The sequence below is a fragment of the Gopherus flavomarginatus genome, chromosome 4, assembly GCF_025201925.1.
Source record: "Gopherus flavomarginatus isolate rGopFla2 chromosome 4, rGopFla2.mat.asm, whole genome shotgun sequence".
In the NCBI taxonomy this organism is placed as follows: domain Eukaryota; kingdom Metazoa; phylum Chordata; order Testudines; family Testudinidae; genus Gopherus; species Gopherus flavomarginatus.
Genome location: NC_066620.1, coordinates 152,764,576 through 152,776,836, shown reverse-complemented (window position 1 = coordinate 152,776,836; position 12,261 = coordinate 152,764,576). Strand labels below are relative to the sequence as shown.

The following is a 12,261-nucleotide window of genomic DNA, read 5'->3' as shown; positions in this document are numbered from 1 at the left end:
CAGAGACAGTTCAGACTTCTACACAAGGCTCCAAAGTCTGACTATGTATCTTGCATGAGAGGAATGCTTATAAAACTATACTGAAACATTTAATTCTTATTGCTCAATAAATGTAAATTTGAAATAGCAATGTGTTATTCAGTTGTGTTAATTAGGTAAATGGACTTTGGTTGGGTGTAGTAGAAAAATAGGCTGGCCTTTATAAAGACAATTAGGTAAACAAGTATCCTTTGAATCCTCAGCTTATCCACAATCCAAGATATTTGGGGACACAGTGAGCAAGAAGCGAAAATCAGTAGGGAAAGAGAGAGAAGCAGAACAGAACCTGTTTGGCTGAGGGCACAATGTCATGGGTCCAAAAAGCTTAGATCTCTAGTATTATGATAAATTAAAGTTGGTAATGAAGATATGCCTGGTTAGCCTGATCATACTAGAAGGACCTGACTCAGTGTATAAGTATCTGAATGGGGAACAAATATTTAATAACAGGCTCCTCAATCTAGCAGAGAAAGGTATAATAAGATCCAATGTCTGGAAGTTGAAGCTAGACAAATTCAGACTGGAAATAAGATGTGAATTTTTAACAGTGAGAGTAATTAACCATTGGAACAATTTACCAACAGTCACGGTGCATTCTCCATTGGTGACCATTTTTAAATCAAGATTGGATGTTTTTCTAAAAGATCTGCCCTAGGAAGAACATAAGAACATAATAATGGCCGTACTGGGTCAGACCCAATGTCCATCTAGCCCAGTATCTGTCTACTGACAGAGGCCAATGCCAGGTGCCCCAGAGGGAGTGAACCTAATAGGCAATGATCAAGTGATCTCTCTCCTGCCATCCATCTCCATCCTCTGACAAACAGAGGCTAGGGACACCATTCCTTACCCATCCTGGATAATAGCCATTTATGGACTTAACTACCATGAATTTATCCAGTTCTCTTTTAAACGCTGTTATAGTCCTAGCCTTCACAACCTCCTCAGGTAAGGAGTTCCACAAGTTGACTGTTCGCTGCGTGAAGAAGAACTTCCTTTTATTTGTTTTAAACCTGCTGCCTATTAATTTCATTTGGAGACCCCTAGTTCTTATATTATGGGAATAAGTAAATAATTTTTCCTTATCCACTTTCTCCACATCACTCATGATTTTATATACCTCTATCATATCCCCCTTAGTCTCCTCTTTTCCAAGCTGAAGAGGCCTAGCCTCTTTAATCTTTCCTCATATAGGACCCTCTCCAAACCCCTGATCATTTTAGTTCCCTTTTCTGAACCTTTTCTAGTGCCAGTATATCTTTTTTGAGGTGAGGAGACCACATCTGTACACAGTATTCGAGATGTGGGCATACCATGGATTTATATAAGGGCAATAATATATTCTCAGACTTATCCTCTATCCCCTTTTTAATGATTCCTAACATCCTGTTTGCTTTTTTGACTGCTGCTGCACACTGCGTGGACATCTTCAGAGAACTGTCCACCATGACTCCAAGATATTTTTCCTGACTCGTTGTAGCTAAATTAGCCCCCATCATATTGTATGTATAGTTCGGGTTATTTTTTCCAATGTGCATTACTTTACATTTATCCACATTAAATTTCATTTGTCATTTTGTTGCCCAATCATTTAGTTTTGTGAGATCTTTTTGAAGTTCTTCACAGTCTGCTTTGGTCTTAACTATCTTGAGCAGTTTAGTATCATCTGCAAACTTTGCCACCTCACTGTTTACCCCTTTCTCCAGATCATTTATGAATAAATTGAATAGGATTGGTCCTAGGACTGACCCTTGGGGAACACCACTAGTTACCCCTCTCCATTCTGATAATTTAACATTAATTCCTACCCTTTGTTCCCTGTCTTTTAACCAGTTCTCAATCCATGAAAGGACCTTCCCTTTTATCCCATGACAGCTTAATTTATGTAACAGCCTTTGGTGAGGGACCTTGTCAAAGGTTTTCTGGAAATCTAAGTATACTATGTCCACTGGATCCCCCTTGTCCACATGTTTGTTGACCCCTTCAAAGAACTCTAATAGATTAGTAAGAAACAATTTCCCTTTACAGAAACCATATTGACTATTGCTCAACAGTTTATGTTTTTCTATGTGTCTGACAATTTTATTCTTAACTATTGTTTTGACTAATTTGCCCGGTACTGACGTTAGACTTACCAGTCTGTAATTGCCGGAATCACCTCTAGAGCCCTTTTTAAATATTGGTGTTAAATTAGCTAACTTCCAGTCATTGGGTACCAAAGCTGATTTAAAGGACAGGTTACAAATCTTAGTTAATAGTTCCGCAACTTCACATTTGAGTTCTTTCAGAACTCTTGGGTGAATGCCATCAGGTCCCGGTAACTTGTTAATGTTGAGTTTATCAATTAATTCCAGAACCTCCTCTAGTGACACTTTAATCTGTGACAGTTCCTCAGATTTGTCACCTACAAAAGCCAGCTCAGGTTTGGGAATCTCCCTCACATTCTCAGCCATGAAGACTGAAGCAAAGAATCCATTTAGTTTCCCCACAATGACTTTATCGTCTTTAAGTGCTCCTTTTGTATCTCGATCATCAAGGGGTCCCACTGGTTGTTTAGCAGGCTTCCTGCTTCTGGTGTACTTAAAAAACATTTTGTTATTACCTTTGGAGTTTCTGGCTAGCCGTTCTTCAAACTCCTCTTTGGCTTTTCTTATTACACTCTTGCACTTAAGCTGGCAGTGTTTGTGCTCCTTTCTATTTGCCTCACTAGGATTTGACTTCCACTTTTTAAAGAAAGTCTTTTTATCTCTCACTGCTTCTTTTACATGGTTGTCAAGCCACGGTGGCTCTTTTTTAGTTCTTTTACCATGTTTCTTAATTTGGGGTATACATTGAAGTTAGGCCTCTATTATGGTGTCTTTAAAAAGCGCCCATGCAGCTTGCAGGGATTTCACTTTAGTCACTGTACCTTTTAACTTCTGTTTAACTAACCTCCTCATTTTTGCATAGCTCCCCCTTTTGAAATTAAATGCTACAGTGTTGGGCTGTTGAGATGTTCTTCCCACCACAGGGATGTTGAATGCTACTGTATTATGGTCACTATTTCCAAGCGGTCCTGCTATAGTTACCTCTTGGACCAGCTCCTGCGCTCCACTCAGGATTAAATCTAGAGTTGCCTCTCCCCTTGTGGGTTCCCGTACCAGCTGCTCCATGAAGCAGTTATTTAAAGTATAGAGAAATTTTATCTCTGCATTTTGTCCTGAAGTGAAATGTTCCCAGTCAATATGGGGATAACTGAAATCCCCCATTATTATTGGGTTCTTAATTTTGATAGCCTCTCTAATTTCCCTTAGCATTTCATCATCACTATTACTGTCCTGATCAGGTGGTCAATAATAAATCCTTAATGTTATATTTTTATTAGAGCATGACATTTCTATCCATAGCGATTCTATGGAACATGTGGATTCGCTTAAGATTTTTACTTCATTTGAATCTACATTTTCTTTCATATATAGTGCCACTTCCCCCCTACTCATCCCCTCCCGCACTACCTGTTCTGTCTTTTCAATATATTTTGTACCCCGGAATGATTGTGTCCCACTGATGGCTCTCAGTCCACCAGGTTTCTGTGATGCCTATTATATTCTGTGATGCCTTTATCACAAGGCACTCTAGTTCACCCATCTTATTATTTAGACTTCTAGCATTTGTGTACAAGCACTTTAAAAACTTGTCCCTGTTTATTTGTCTGCCCTTCTCTGATGTGTCAGAGATTCTTTTTTATTTGACTGTTTATCATCTGATCTGGCCCTTACATTATCCTCTTCTGTCCTCTGCTCCTGACTATAACCTGGAGATTCTCTATCATTAGACTCTCCCTTAAGAGAAATCTGTGTCCAATCCACATGCTCCTCTGCAGCAGTCGGCTTTCCCCCCATGTCCTAGTTTAAAAACTGCTCTACAACCTTCTTAATGTTTAGTGCCAGCAGTCTGGTTCCACTTTGGTTTAGGAATAATTTTGGGGAAGTTCTATGGCATCATTCAGGAGGTCAGACTGGACAAGCCCACTGGTCCCTTCTGATCTTGTAATCTATGATCCACATATTCCACAAGGCTGGCACAAAATCAGTAGGGCCAAGTAGTCGAGTTCCTCGTCCTCTATTATCCAAACATTTCTGAAATACAAGGATGCATCCCTGAGGGAGCACAGATTCTCTTTTTCTGAAAAAGTGGGTAAAAGAAAGAATGCCATACTTCTTGCCAATGTACCAACAGCCATTTAAGGACATGGGAGAGGACCCTGGACTTTCTGTCTTTTGAAGTGGTTTTAGGGCAATTTTTGGGTTCAGCCCAGGAAAATCCCCAATTGGTGAAGCTGGCTTGGCCCAAATTGAGTCCCAAGTGTTGAAGAGAACTGAACAGCTCTTGTAAAGGTGTCACCAAAGAAGTCTTGATTAGCATTGGAGGATAGAGATCCCAAAGCACTACCTATTTCTCTGAGAAGCTGAGGGTCAGCTGTGGCAGACCTCCCCACCTGCGGCTTTTAAGAGGGCCTCCTCATAATGGGAGCACGTCCTGGCTTTCTATCTTCTATAATGTGACCTGCTGCACCGTAACGGGGATAGGGTGAGTGAATGCTCAGCAGCTGGTTCTGTTCAGGGGTCACAGCCCCATAAATTTTGGGCCCCTGCGGGGAAAAGAAATGTAGGGAAATGATTCTGGCAGTGCTAGTTGAAGTTAAGAGTTAAAAGATAGGACGGTAGTGGATAAGGCAGAACACTGAATTGCTACTCTGTTTGCTCTTCCAGAGACAGGATTAATTGGCATGAGGACAGAATGGGTGGGCCCACATCCCAGAGGCGCCTGGACAAGTCTGAGCTATTTCAAACATTTCCCGGAAGAGAGGTGCAGCCCAAGTGTATCAGATATAAGGCTCCACAATATTTTTTAATTTCCTCAGTCATAAAAATATTATAAAACAGACAAGACTACATACTTCTATGTAAACAGCACAGCTGTGTACAGTACTTTGGACTAGCTGCTTGAGATTTCAATGAATTTTTAGTCTAAAAAATTCAAGTGGGTTCTTAATTTCCATTGCTGAATGCTCCAAACTAAAAAGAAAAAACTAAAAGAGAGTCAAAGGCAGGCAGGCACAACAACTGATACATTTGAATGATCAACTCCTTTTTCTCATTTCCTTTACACAAATAAGCAAACACATAATAACTAATGAATAAATGTCAGGAGTTCACACTCATGAATATATTTCTATACAATTATATGAAAATGCCTTACCAAGATGTAGACTTTTCCATCATGCCCTTGTATTCTGAATCTAAATGTGCTTCTGGCAGAGGACAGTCCCACGAGACACTGAGCTATAATGTTCTGTACAAACTGAGACCTGTTTTAAAATAAATCAGTCTTCACAGAATATTTTCATAGTAACTATATTTTACAAAACAAGCCATTGATACCCAGTGAGCCCTAAGTAAACTTTAACTATATGGTGAAGGGTTAAAATCCATGTGCATTTTATATAACAACCTGGTACATGGATTGTGCCAGCTCTTTTCCAGACCCAAAGTCAAGAGTTTGGTCAAGAGACCAGAGGTCTAGCAAATAGCAATTAGCTAAGAGAAAGCAGAATAAACAAGATATGTTTGGTCAGTAGAAATGCCAGATGTTGAAGCAACAACTGAATAATTATGTTTCAAATTAACAAAGAATCCCTGTTCCTATTGTGTTAGTTTCTTCTGTAGGGAGATGTTCTTTCCACAGATTCAACCTTAAGTTTATGAAAGATATGGCATCCTCCCACCTCCCTTCTCCAGTGACCAATGCCTGCCTTAAAACACAAAGGAGACAATCTTTATTGCCATATTCTTTCACTGTTTCTTTGTTTTAACCCCTAGGAATGTACCTGTTAGACAATCAAAGGAGTTGCTTCATTCCTATGAATCCCAAATCAAAATTCAACATATATATATTTTATACTAATAACATTTTATCAAAGTATTAATTAAATGTTAACTTGCTAACTTAAGACCATAGGCGGAGACATTATGTAACCTGTTAACCATTGGCTATTGTGCTATCTTGTCTTGCTGCAAAAACCTATCCCAGGGTGTGGAACAGCATAACATGTCACTTTCCCCCGCCCATGGAAAATCTATATATTCTATTGTAATCAATTAATTGACAGTGTATCTGAGCCTAATAAGCAAGGTGACACTCCACCAGCACTGTGCCTAATAAACTCCTATGTTTGACCTCTGCACGGTGTGGATTTATGTTCCTTCATATGGCATCTAGGTTTCTCCATGCCATCAATTCCACTACAATCTGGCATGGAAATAATGCCCCTAGACTTAATTCATTATTGTGTCTTCCCGTAACAAGAATTGGAGTATTTTCCCTTTTCTGCATAACAAGAATTGCCATACTTGAGTAGACTAACGGTCCATACAACAGTCCACACATTGCATTGTGTATCTGACACAATGCAATGCCAAATGCTGGAGATAAAGGCATAAAACCCCAATACTGCACTTTGTGCACTATGTGTACATACAACATACACGTGAATAATGATGTCCTTATTTGAAATATCTTTGAGTTTGCAGAATGGAACAGTAACGCTGTTCACAGCAGGCTATATTTTATGGTAACCTCAACATACATAGCCTGAACTTTAAACTGGACTGTCTGAAAACTAAAAAAAAAAAAAAGAAAGAAAGAAAAGTACAAATATTAGCTGAAATTAAAGGCTACACAGGACAGAAAAAGTGTGATTTAGATTGTCAGATACCATCTTGTAATTAGCAATTATACAAAAGCATTGCATAAATTTAGCAAAGTAAAAAAGTTTGCATATTTAGTCACCGAAAGTCAAACAATGTAAAAAAGTTGAGGTTCCAACTACAAAGTTAATTTGGCTTTCCGTAATGCCATCTGTACTTTATGGTATACAGTTTACATCAAACGGTAATATATAAACCTATGCATTTAATTAGAAAAGAGATCACAATACACAGCAGGTATACTATATGGCTGAGTTAAGAATGTTTTTGCATTTCCTAACTTTGTTATTTTAATAGTGCAGACCTAATACTTTATTAGCATAAATATTTAATTAAATACCAAAAAAGTAACTATCCAAAAAGATTAATCTTTACCACTCAACAACATTGTTCCGATAACCAAACTGAGCACATTATCTGATTTCTATACCTTGGTATCATGTCAAAATTTGTTCCAGATGGCTGAACAATCATCTCAGTGATGTAAAATTTTGTAGTCCCTAAAAATCAGACAAAAGGAAATTTTTTAAACTCAATAAAACAGTACACTTATTTTCTACAGTAATATATTGCATAACCACATTCACTAAACTCCTAGATCAGCATCCAATTAAATGGTGGAAGAGATGTCCAAATTCTTGTTTTGACATGTAGGAGGAGGAGCTGGGTAACTGGTACAGAAATCAGACATAGGAAATATCTCTTTAGCTGTTTTTGGAGCTAATCACAAGATCAATATTTTGCCATCTGTATCATTCCCTACTTAACATCAAGCACAATCATTTCCCCTGGACCCCATATAAATCCAGAGTAGGCAGGCGCCAAAACCCCTGTAGTGATCATTTAAAAAACATGTTATATATTTAAATGCTTGCTGATACCAATTAAAAACTCCTGTCCATTATTTATTATTGCTGCACCAAACTTGAAAAAGAAATGAAAAACACTTAATGGATTGAAATCAGTGTACCTTATGTCAATACTTCAGTATCCTCTACCAGCCACTGATTCCCCAGTGAATAACAAACACATGACTCTAACAAGAGTAAACTAAAGGGACTAATTTTCTTCTTTCTTCAAAAAGTGGAAACAATACTTCTCTGTAACAAAGTTAGCTTAACTCAGGACACTGGCCCTTTCTGTATTGATATGTACAGGACCCACACTTCAAGTGCAGACATTTAAAAAAAAAAAAAGTCAGAAGAGGAATTTCTTCAGCTTTGCAGACATAGCTGCTTCCACCCAGGTCTTCTTTTTCTTTTAAAATATTTTTATAGGTATAAAAGAAAAAATATTTTATTTATGAACAGAGATTGTATTTTACAAGCTATTTATAGGTTGCTACATAAGTGCATTTATTAAGTACTTACTTCTGTAAACATAAACAAAGACAATATAATGTTTTAAATGGGGAGACAGAAAAAAGAGAAGAAAAATAAAACCCTTTTTTCCCCCCACAGTTGCATCATACAGTGGAGTCACATCTTACATGGGGGTTAGGTTCTAAAGTCCGCGCGTAAAGTGAAAATCATGTATAGTCAAAATTACCCTTGAAAATCCCTTAAATCACCCATAAAGTACAGTATACTGTACATGGTTTTGTGTATACAATATGTATAAATGTATGATGTATATAGTAATGTATAGTATATAATAAAGAGTATATACAAAATCTAATTTTTACAGTACTGTTTTTTAATTACAGGGGGTAATCAGGGCTTGATGTCAATCCAGGAGACGGAGGTGACAGAGATCTTGGGTGATGGACAGTGAGTTGTAGACGAAGTGGTCGGCTCTGGTTCAGCTCGAGAAGTTGATTGCGTAGGCTCATCTGCTGCAGGTTGTTTTTCCTTGAAAAAAACATGGTGATTGGCAACTGTCACTGTTGTCTCTTGAGCTGCTCGAACATTTCTTGATACGGTCTCAAATCATCCATAATACTATGTGTGATTTTGAGGCTTTGTTCCAGAAAGGGATCATATTCAGAAATTAAATCATTCAAATGTTTCGCTGTTTGGAATACTTCAGAAAATTTATGAAGATTCCAATTTGCTGGCTCTTCCTGTTCGTCGTCATCATCTTCATCTTCTGCAGACGATTTTATCAGTTCCTCTACCTCTTTGTTAGTCAATGTTTCTCTATGGCTCTCAATTAATTCTTCAATTTCTTTCTCAATTATGTCGACAAAGCCATCACCACCCACTTGCCTGGCACCTGAACAATGCATTTCACCTCTTTGTCAATGGTCGGGAAACTCTTAAAATCATTCACACATGCTTTCCAGTCAACATGCATTGACTGTTTCAGGCTTGATTGCATCCATTGCCCGTTTAATAGAAGTGATGAAATCGGCAATGTTGAAGGACTTCCAATATTCTATCACATAAAGATTGGGATCAGCATCCATAGTGCGACATATCTGAGAGAATGTAAGCCTCGTGTATGTGGCCTTGAAACAGCAAATCATGCCTTCGTCGAGAGGTTGAGGATGCAGGTGGTATTGGGAGGGGAGAAAGATGACATCAACATCGTTATGTGCAAACCGGAGTGCTGCAGGGTGGCCAGGAGCATTGTCTATGATCAGCAACACTTTAAAGTCAAGTCCTTTTTCTTCAAGGTACCAATTAACCTCCAGAATGAAACACTTGTGGAACCAATCCAGAAATAATGCTGCCATCACCCAAGCCTTTTTATTTGATTGCCAGAACACAGACAGGAGATTCTTGTTCTTGCCTTTTAGGGCATGGGGATTTGCATCCCTGTAGAGCAAGATTGGCTTTATTAAATGCCCAGCCGCATTGCCACAAAGCAACACAGTCACATGGTCTTTAGCTGCTTGGAAGCCAGGGGCTTGTCTTTCTGATTTTGAAATGTAAGTGCGGTTGGGAATTTTTTTCCAGAAGAGCCCAGTCTCATCAGCATTAAAAACTTGTTCTGGAAGATAGCCCTTTTCTTGTATGATTTTCTTTAATTGTTCAAGGTAGGCTTTTGCTGCCTCTTCATTGGCAGATGCAGCTTCACCAGTAGTCTGCACGTTTTTGAGGTTGAAGCGGTTCCTAAAACTGTTATGCCAACCTTGGCTGGCTTTGAATTCCTTCTCATCAAAAGGCTGCCCCTCTTCAGCGGGAGGTTTGAATAGCACATAGATGCTAAAAGCCTTTTCTCACAATGTGTTGCCATTGATAGGCACACGTTTACGGTTTATGTCTTCCGGCCACACGTTTAATGCCTTTTCAGTCTTTACTAAAGCCTTATCACGCACCTGGCTTGTCACCTTAGCAGTTATTGGAGCTCTTGATGACACGGCTTGATGAATTTCTCTCGAATCTTGATGGCACGGATGCTAGATTTGTTGCGGCTATTTTTACACACACATTGGAGACCAACATACTGTCTCTCAATAAGTCCAACACAGTCAGTTTTTCCTCCAGCACTAGAACAGATCGCTGTTTCTTCAGTTGAGCACCAGATGAAGTAGTTAGCATGCGTTTAGAGGCCATGTTGTATGAAAAATATGTATCTTTAAACACTAGAATCACACTCAGTGCAGTGAGATGCTCACATTATGAGAGGCATGCGGGAACTGAGACCGACTGAGGGAACAACAGATTCACATCTCCCATCTCACGCTCACTCCAGGGCATATGCTCATTGAGTGGAATGCTGGGTGGAATAGCCCACACTATTTACAGGTATCTTGTTGTTTTTCTTTTTTTTGTCGAGCACGTATAGTTGTATTTGCGTAAGTTAAATGTGCGTATGATGCAACTCACCTGTATACACTTTTGGACACAAGCAGCTAGTACAATATAGCTAATTCCAGGTACAAAAACAAGTACAAACAACTGTAGCACTGTTATACATCTGTGAGCAGATATTGCAAATCTGGGGTTTCTTGCATGGATATCCGGGGCAGAGTCATTCTGCATAAGTGTCAGTATCCCAGTTCAGTGCCTTTATTTGTCCTTGAATGCTAGGGACTAAAATGTAAAGACTTCAGCCTGGTTTTAGGACATTGGTATTTGAGCAGAAGTTTGTTTCTTCTGTTGTCTGGTGCAAAAAATCACAATTTTGGAATTCTCTTTCATGAGAAGTAATCTGGTAATACACTTCCTTGTGGCTATTAATAATCTGAATTAGCATCATTCTTTGTTATAAAGGTTTGAGGAGAGTCCCTTAGAACCTTTTACTTATACCAAAGTGTGTTTCAAAAGTTCCATGTAAGCATTTATGCTAGTGGGACTAGACTATTTGGATACGTGGGTAGTCCCAGAAGAAGTGTGTGCGTGCCTGGTGAATCATTTGCTCATATCCTTTTTAACTGAACTTGCGGCTGAATACGTTCACTTTGTTGGCGAATACAGAGATGTAGAAGCAGTACATGACTTGTCTATTTCAGCATCTTTCAACGCTGTTTAGAGTTGGGCGATTAGCACCGTAGATCTGACCATCTGCGCCTATGCCGTGTATCTTTAAAGTTAGACATTGCTAGCTGTATGTCTGCTCAGGCAGCTGATGTGGAGACAGTAGTAAAGAGAGAGATCAATGCATATTTCCAAAATCAGATTTTTGGAATTTGTATGGTTGTGCTGTTTGTTCAAATGATTTCAGGGCTGAGAATTATGTGAGCTGATCTAAGGGAGTAACTTTATTCTCTAGCCACCAAGTGATTTTTTCATAGAAAAGGTACTTGGCAAAGTCTGGGATTTTGGGCATATATATTAGATGAGCCCCTCCCTCCCAATCATTTCCCCATGCATGGAAGCATAAGAAGGGCCAGAGCAGCAGAACTCCATGATGCACTAGTTTGGTTAGAAATTCCTGTGCAGGCTCTTCAGATCATAGCTAGCCATTTTCTGCAGCAGAAACACATGAGGTCCACTGGGTCAGAGGCTCTGTCTATCTGCATCTGTCCTCTCTTGTCTCAGACTGAAGCCCTTTGGGGTATGGACCATCATCTGTTCTGTGTTTGTACAGCGTGGGGACCTGGTTCACTACTAGGCTCCTGCCACTATGAACAACAAACAACACTTATTTATGGCTCTGTTCCCTGCATTCCCCACGACTGCATCCTCAGAGATGGGGAGGCTCTCTCTGCGCTAGCAGTGAGCACCCAGCCTCCTTGTGGGCTTAAGAAGGGCATGGTTGCTGATTGGTTAGACAGAAGGATTCAGCATAAGCCTATGGAGTGCACTTATAAACCCTTGCCCTTGCTCTGGGGCACCATTCTGCTTTAAGAAGGAAAGCTTCCCCTTCCCTGACCTGGGATTAGAGCAGGACCAGGAATTTTCTCTCACTGTCAGACTGGCCTGGCAGTGTGGGTTTTTTCACCTTCCTCTTAGGAGCCCCATGATCAAGAAGGTAAGTAAGGTTGTAAAATTCATTTTGTCACAACTTGGCAGGTGTCCGGTACAGGTACTCAGTCAATAGGGTGTCTAGTTCCCTGATAAACCAGAACTGGAAGCAGATTAGA

General features: G+C 39.5%; 1 protein-coding gene across 4 annotated transcripts in view; it reads right to left on the bottom strand.

The window, feature by feature from the left end:
- UBE3D (ubiquitin protein ligase E3D) overlaps positions 1–12,261 on the bottom strand; it is a 129,872-nt gene that overhangs the window by 98,010 nt on the left and 19,601 nt on the right. For all 4 annotated transcript variants that reach the window (XM_050950163.1, XM_050950162.1, XM_050950165.1 and 1 more), the window contains exons 6-7: positions 7,219–7,288; positions 5,281–5,389 (exon numbers count right to left, since the gene is read on the bottom strand). In XM_050950163.1, the coding sequence (XP_050806120.1) occupies positions 5,281–5,389; positions 7,219–7,288 (179 nt within the window). The remainder of the gene's footprint in view (positions 1–5,280; positions 5,390–7,218; positions 7,289–12,261) is intronic.